Here is an 8627-nt window from a genome sequence, read left to right on the forward strand (position 1 = left end):
AATTATAACAATTAATTTATACTTAACTCAAATAGGGATTAAAAGTGAATTTAGTACAATTGAACAATTGACAAGAATAATTATTAAAATAATAAGAAGGATTGAAATCTAATTTAGGAAGAGTTCTCAGGATAAAGGTTACCGCCTTTGCACTTGCAAATCTTTGTTTTGCTCATTTTCATGAACTTTAAGTTATGAGGGTGAATTGCTCTTTGATATGTGTCATCCTATCTTGAGCTCCGACATGTGTACTAAATTGAAGTTGCACCCACTCTCGTGATACAGTTATCAATCAAATCAGTTACTTGAATCTTTCTATCGAATCGCTTTGTAATAACGCAAGGGGAATTCCATAAACCTCCGAGAATCCAAAGACTACTCTCGTGAATTAGGATTTTAGTTTGAATAATTGAATGATCAAATAGTTGGGTTCACCTCTCGGTCCTTCCCTAATGTATCTAAGAGTTGTAATTTGTTGGCCACACATCTCAAACGAATAAAACTCAGTTTAATGATTCAAATCACAACATGAAATAGAAGTAAGAACAAGTGTCTATTAAATGTAAAAGGGCATAGCCCCAATCCTATAAACAAAAGGAATTACTCACTCATGGTGGAGAAGAGAATACCCAATTCTAAATTAAAGAGTTGTAATGTAAAGTGTGTTCCATCCTTGAGGGAGAACCCTTATTTATCCTAATTACAAAATATTGGGCTAACCCCAACAAACAAATCTAAAAAATATGAATATAATCTGCTATCCACGGCCATGGGTGTGGGACATGGCCTGGCCTTGGATCATGGTGATTTCACTTCAAGATGATTCTCTTTGATCCAAGCTCCAAGACGACTTCTTTTGGTCGCATAGCCTCAACACCGAATTCCATCTTCTTGCATCCAACCTCTACTCTTTTTGGCTTCAATCCATCTAACCTACACAACATAACCACAAACACGCACTCAACCCGGACAAAGAGAAATAAAAGCTAAAAACAATCATAAAATCCTAATTATGTCCTAAAATGCAAGTTAAATGCAATGCAAACGTAACATAATTTCACAGTCATTAGTTATCAAGTCAAACATGCATTAGAAACAAGAGTAGATGCAAAAGGCAATAGAATAGTATTAAAAACAAATAAAATAGACATACTAGATACATCGGGTTTAAATAATTACATCTAATCATAGACAAAAACATTTAGCTCCTCATTCTCATGGAAACCAAAGCCTTAAGTGTGATTGACATTCTTTTTCTTCTAAGTAAGATTGTAGAGAGTTGTTCGTCGTTTGAATCCTAGAGTTTTGTGTTGATTGCAACTTTTATAGTCTCCTACTTATCCTAATTTTGGTATGATTGGGTGATTATCTTCAAAGATTCTGATTAGATTTATCTTAAAACAGATAATTCGTTGGGCTTGAGCTTTCCACTAAGCAAATATTTCATTCAGATTGGTTCTTGCGATGGGTGCATGTGACTTTCCTCGTTAGGCGCATCCTTCATTTGACCAAAGCATACTCCTTTTTATCTCTTAATACATAAAATGACATCAAAAATAAATAGCATATGATTTAACTCAATACATAGTATGAATGATAATTATATAATTTTGGAGTAAAATAATACTTAATTATCCTTATTATCTAAGGTAATTTTCGTACTTAACACATTAGTAGATAAACTTGTCCATAGACTATTGTCTCTATTTTCCAACATTTATTACAAGGAAAAATCATTGTGGGAAAATTAATAGTTCTATGCATGTGGCAAAATTAATAGCTTTAGAAAATAAGTTAAATTCATAGATTATTAATTAACTATTTAATCTTCAGAGGTTTCTCTTACACCACATTGGATATTGTATAGAAATTGTTACTAAAGTGAACGGTTATGATATTTTACAAATTAAATATAGTACACATATAAATCAAATATTGCGTCAGCTGCTCCTAAAAAAATCTTATATCATATAACAATTTAAATTGCTTTTTCAAACATGTTATTTATTCTTCAACTTTAAACTTGCAATTTCAGATTATGAAAAACTCTTGGACAGTGCATCATGTACCATAATTTGATGAGGTGATTTAGGACGTCCCCTTGAAAATGTTACCCAAGTGACAAGTAATTATAATTACTAACAAACTAAGTGAGGAGCACATTCAACAATGCAAATTTTCAGTATCTCTTACAAAATTTTCATAAATATAATTTTCTACCAATTTAAATTACTAGTTTTAGAACAATTTATCTATTCTTTAATCTGAATCCCGAACTTCAAATTTTAAATAAAAATAGAAAAATGCAAGTCCTAAACTCCAATAATATTTTCAGCAAGGGATAGATGTATTGGTACGTAACATGCACTGAAGTGGATAAAGATGAACAAGGTTTCCCATCAAAATAAAATAGAGATATCAATTTTAGGAATCTCATAAAGAAAGGGAGAAAATAAAATAAAACCTAAAGAGGAGAAAACGTGGAAGATTAGGAGATATTGTGAGATGGGTATGCCATGGTTTGGTCAAAGAAAACTCTTAAAGGGCATCCATAATAATCATACATTACTATTCAACAAGAACAATGTCATATTCAGGTCCCCACATGGTTTAACTGTTGTGACCACAATAGTGATTCACACCCTCTCATAGAAGAGTTATATCCTCTCCCATACAAATATATTACAAAAAACTTGAAAAAAAAAGTAGAAGAGTGACACTTTTATTCTTTAAATACAATGATATAATATTTTTACCCTTTAATATAATTGCAAAAACAATAACTTATCTCTCACGTGGTGGAGAAGATTCTTTTCCGCATGAGACATTGTGTCCATCACTCACCAAAGTGATTCACCCAACAATTTCCACACGCATTTATGCATAGGCACCGCCGAATTATCATTTAGTATGTTGCAATCCATTTCGAAAACAACATCACATCCTTGTTGAACAAACCACCTTGACTTGTGTATTCCATGTCTTCAGTGTACTAGTTGTCATCCACACCTTCCACACTTTGTTGAAACTCCATCACAATCAATGATTAATGAGCTTGACTAACTTAATCCCTTACTTAAATTCACATACTTTATCAACAAGATTCAACACAATTGGTAGATGTTTTTAAGCATAATATTAGGGACCCAACTCCTCATAAATAGTTCATTGGTAGAGAAAGTTTACTTCAGAAATTTCTTTACTTCGAAAGTGATTAGTTCAAACTAAAAAGACTTTGTAAATACCGGAAAAGTTACTTACTTTTCGAAATTTCTTGTGACATATTTTCATACATATATTAATATATATAATAATAGAAATCTGGTCTTATTGTCTAATAGTATTTATTTGAGGAATGCTTTGTCTAAAGAATTTTGCTTAGACATATTTTTCTTTAATGATCCAGTTGCAGTTATGTGCCTAGCAAGCAGCAATATTGGTTTGACTTGTCTTGCTTGGTATCACTCATAAGAAGATTTAATATATGAAGATATTTTTTATGTTCACCTTTTTCCTTTTCAAATAAATGACTTATGTATAAGATAACTGAAAGAGACCTTCATAATCTGCTTTCTCGTAGGTAGAAAAGGATGGGGGAAAGATAATAAAGTACATAGCAGCATGTGGAGCATTGAAACAGGTAAATTGATATGAGGACTAGTTGCTCATAGAATAAAATTTTGGTGGAGCACCCAACAAATATTTATTTTTTGTACTAGCAAGAGTATATTTTCACACTATTTAAATAAGAAACTAAACATTTTTGGTATATATGTTTAGCACTTTTAACAAAGTGTTGCTCCCAGAAATCGAATCATTAATCTTTTCATCATCATAAAGATCTAAAAAGATTTTATATCACTAGACCAACACCTAACCTAACAACTTTATACTATATGTGCATTATTTATAATAATTATAAAGTGACCACATATATGTAAAAACCAATATGAATGTTAGTGTTACACTGTTACATATGCATCTTTCATTCATTGACTCATCTACTGGCCTGCAAATACTAATTACTACATGCCACCTCCTATGTTGACAAATACTGATGAGTGAGTCTTTTTTTGGTTCATATGATTGTTTCTTTTCATCCTATAAGATGGGCATGGAGGGATGTGTCACCATATTGCATTTTATGTTTGTGGTTGTCAACACTCAATTATTGTTCCTTTTTATGTTTTCATACTTTTAATCAATCAATATGTATTTTTGTAATGTAAGATGGGTTGGCCAAATAAATGAACATTTCAGTTTGTTTAAGAAGGATTCTATAAATAAACTGAAAATATTATCTTAGGATTTATTTAATGTTACAATGTCCTCAGTGTGTGACCAGAGTATGGCTCCTTTCTAGAGCTGAAGAGGAAAGTATTTTGAAAAACAAAGTAAAAAGTAATGATAATTATATTTTTCTATTTATATTTGTAATGATATTTTTTATTCTTAAAATTAAGAGTAAAAAACAGAATTTCCTTACCGGAGAATCTCAACTCTCTTGACGAACTAGGATTTTACACTGTTCAAATAAATTACTACTCAACAGTACATGCTATGAGATTGCAATACTACAACAGCTCGTGCATGTGATGAGAATACTATGCTCATTTATTATTTGTTTTAATTACACTATAGAATGCAGTGAGTACAGCATAGGAAATTGAAATATGCAACCTGCACTTGCCAGAGTGTCCAGGTTTAAAATTGAGAAAAATTATTAATAAATTAGATTCTGCCTGAAAGATAAAGTAAAAATTGGTGGTCATCTCTCATCTCAGGAACTCGAGATTCCTGGAGTCCCAATGCTAGTATTCTGTAGCCCGGCAAGTACAATCAAAGTTAACAACCAGTTACCAATCCAACGAGGCATTGATCCTAACGTCTGCTGAATTCACATAAATATCAAAATGGTCGAAGGTTTGATTCCTAAGAATGATATTTGTTGAGAGAGGCAACCATGCAATCCAAGAATAATTAGTTATTTATCCATAAGTAAGGGATACTCTTAGTAGTACAAAAAAAAATGTTAACACTCTGTTGTTTCTAAAATTTTCCACAACTTCATGTCACACCCCAAACAACATTACTGTTATACTCTTTGGATACTTTACATGTTAGACATAAACAATAGTATTAAAATTGCACATATATTGGAGAAGGGTCATGCAGACTGGTTGTTACACCCTCTTGAAGATACTGAAATATATCAGAAAATCTGAAATAAACCAAGAAAAGTTTGCCCTGAAAGTTAAACAGGACTAAAGAAAGGAAAAGATGTTGCAAAAGCAAGAATGTGCTGTGTGTACCACAATAATTACAGAGGAGTAACAATTAAAAAGGTGAGACTTTTCAAGGTGAACAGCACAATGAAGATCTTGATATTAATAATTGATCCTTTGATCCTTCTCTGATTCACTCTCTATAAATATCTTTATTTTATAACTTTCCGATGATGATTGTGCTTTCTCTGACATAAAAGAGGATTCGGTTGAGATAGCAGTAATTTTTTGTGATACCATATAAGTTCATGAGTTACAGTTCCATCCACTTAGATGACTGTGTAAAACTTCAACTTCAACTTCAACTCTCTAGAATATTATGTAACTGTATGTATCGCACACAGGGAAACCTGCTTTATCTGTTATAATGCAAAGCACCTTGTCCCTCATTCTTCATTTTGGTAACCTTTCTCTGTGCCATTCCATTTCCATCAATTCTTGCTGGCTTCATGGCCCAGACAACACCATCATTCTTTTTTTGGTATAACTATTCTCTTACATTGTGATAAGGAGCTAATCATTTTCTGGATGTATGACTACCTTCCAGTGATGAACAACTATATGTTATTCTCAAGCATGTCCCCACAATGTCCCAAACCAATGATATGAAACAAAAATAGAAAAAGTCACTAACATGCCATGTTATGATTCACACAGAACTGACTTAGAACTGACTTGGAACATGTTTGGGAACAACATATCTTTATCCCGTCACTAGGACAATGCTGGTGACTGTATCATCATTCTTAATTTGACAACTATACCTCTTCACCAATTTCATTCACAAAAATCACAATGCTCCAAAAAGGAAAAGATTCTAATTATTATCAGCAAGCTATATAGATATATCAGAAAAACATAAATAAATACACATTAACCATTTCTTGATTTCCAACCCTGAAAGGTACAAGAGATTCCAACCCATTAACCCAACCCCAAAAAAAGAAATTAAGATAAAGAGCCTAACCTGAAAAAAAGGAAAATTAACAGAGAAATGGACAATGGTGGGCCCAACATACAGCTCAGCATAGCACATCATGCACTACCCACATCAAACTTCCATTGAAATTTAAATTAAAAACAGTAAAATTAAAAAAGGTTCAACTCGATGAGTTGAGTCACTGAGTTACATCACCGAGTTTCCATGCGGAGGTAGCAATTAAGGGCCTTGTGTGCCAACCCAACATCAAACAACCGTTATTCTCTTCAACTCTGTATCCATCTCCACCAGCAAATAAAGCCAATAGCATACTCGCTTGTTTAAACGCGTTTGAACCCAAATGAACCGGAATGAAACCTGCTGAACCGAACCGGGTTCTCCACTGGTTCAAAGTCTCGTGTCTCTCAACCCGGTCCAGCCCTTCACACGCCACCACGTTACAGATTTGCTTCCCTAAATAAACCTCTGACAACACCTTATCTTGTGACTCCAATGGTGTTGATCCTTCAAGCGAGTCAAACATTGTTGAGTAATAATGCAATGACTCAGTGAACCTGTCCAGAAAACCCGGTCCGTTATGGTTCGCTTCTTGTTCAACAACTGTGACGATTTCCGGTTTAACATTTTTCACTACAGAGAGAACCTTCTCCACCGCACCGGGACGAGCTAAGAGCTTATGAAACTCGAATACTGAGTTAACTGCCACTGACTCGGTCTCACTCGGTCTGAGTTCAAGCATCGACGCGTCCAGATCCGCGAGACTATTAGCCACCAATCCACGAAATTCAAACTCGACGTGAATCGTTTCTGCAAGCTGAGCGAGTTTCCAACCAACTTCTTGCAAATGATCGGAGTTGTCCATTGCCGGAGGTCCGATTCCGGTAAGCCTGAACGCCGGAGGACCACCGGGACGAAGCGCAAGTGCTTGCATCAGCGCCGGCCATTGCATCCCTTGGTTCATACTGAAATCGATTACATGAACACGGTCCTTCCCTTGAAAAGCTTCTAGTATAGCTTGATTCGCAGTGAAGTGCGCGAATTTGAGGTAAGGACAGGTTTCATAGAAATGGATCTGAAGCATCTCGGAGAGGTGGTGGTTGCTGTTTTGGTTGAGCAACGGCGTTTCAGGGTAGAGCCCGTAGACTCGCCGAGCAAGAGCTTCAGCGAAATAAGTCGCAACCTTACGCATCGCGCCAGGTTGCGACAAAGCAAGAAACCCGATCTGGTGAAGCAAGGCTTCCGCAATAGACATGTTGTTTTGGCTTACGGCCTCGCCGCAAGCCAATAAAGTATGGACTAATCTAATTCCATTCTCTTGCGAGTTGGCCAGTACAATTGGCCGACTGGAAGAGGATGATAATAAAGTTCTCATCCGCTTCGGTTGTTTGTCAATGTTGTTATTATTGATGTTAGTGTAAATTGCTTTACCAGGGATAGCTTCGAGGTCATAGTCAGAAGAGGAAGTGATGGTTGAGGATTCAGTTGTTGAAGTAAAGAAGGAATCGTCTTGAACTTGGTGTTGTGATGGACTGAGCCCAGAAATCATGGATTCAAGCCACGTGGAGATATCTGATGGGTTGTAATGGACGGTGTTCGAAGAGAGTGAAGAAATGTTGGTTTCAACATTTGTCATAGCTTCTTCCAGTTGTTCTATTTTCTGAGCTACCTCCGCCATATCTGATGATCTAACTTTGTATCCCACCACCGCGAGAAGCTCATCCATGCCGCCGCCGCCGCTGATGTCTTCCTCCCAGAGGTTTGATTTTCCGGTGGTAGCAGCTGACATGGAAGATGATGAGTCACCTGGATTGGGATGAAGATGGTGATGCTCTCTCTTCATATTGATTAGAGAATAGAAGTGCTGCTCAAAAAACACAAGCTTAGAGGGTAAGTGTGTAGAGGGAGTGATTTGTGGTTTGGGGTTTTTTCACTACTGCAGATAGTACTATGGTACTAGTTGTGCTTCATTAGAGCCACGCCAAATATGAATTAAAACTTTATAGATATTGTAGTATCAAAAATAGAAATGTTTAATCCTTCAGGTAAATATTATGAGGTTCAAAGAAGAGGAAAATTCTTGCACTATTATCTATAACTCATATTTTAGTTTTTAATTACTAATAAATAATGTACAAGAATGAGCACGAGTCCTCTCAGATATTGGAGATACAAGATCTATTTTTATTCTTAATTTTAATAATAAAAATATGATTACAAATGTAAATAGAATAGTAAATTACACTGATACGTCTAAGTTTTAGCGAAATTACACAAATCACCCATCATTTTTTTATACCAACTTATACAGACCCCCTAATTTTTATACTTTCATTACACTAACCACCCCTACATGAGAAATAAATGTAATTTTTTAAACAAAAAAAATGTGATAAATGCAATTA

At 34.8% G+C, this 8627-nt stretch overlaps 1 protein-coding gene across 1 annotated transcript; it reads right to left on the reverse strand.

The window, feature by feature from the left end:
* On the reverse strand, positions 6107-8236 carry LOC109359883 (DELLA protein GAIP-B-like). Its single transcript, XM_019604576.1, has one exon. The coding sequence runs from the start codon at positions 8063-8065 to the stop codon at positions 6404-6406; it is 1662 nt and encodes a 553-aa protein (XP_019460121.1). The 5' UTR covers positions 8066-8236; the 3' UTR covers positions 6107-6403.

This window comes from Lupinus angustifolius, chromosome LG01, assembly GCF_001865875.1.
Source record: "Lupinus angustifolius cultivar Tanjil chromosome LG01, LupAngTanjil_v1.0, whole genome shotgun sequence".
Taxonomy (NCBI): domain Eukaryota; kingdom Viridiplantae; phylum Streptophyta; class Magnoliopsida; order Fabales; family Fabaceae; genus Lupinus; species Lupinus angustifolius.

What these genes read in the sequence shown, in the direction of transcription:
- LOC109359883 (XM_019604576.1), bottom strand. Translation starts at nt 8,065, where the DNA reads ATGAAGAGAGAGCATCACCATCTTCATCCCAATCCAGGTGACTCATCA.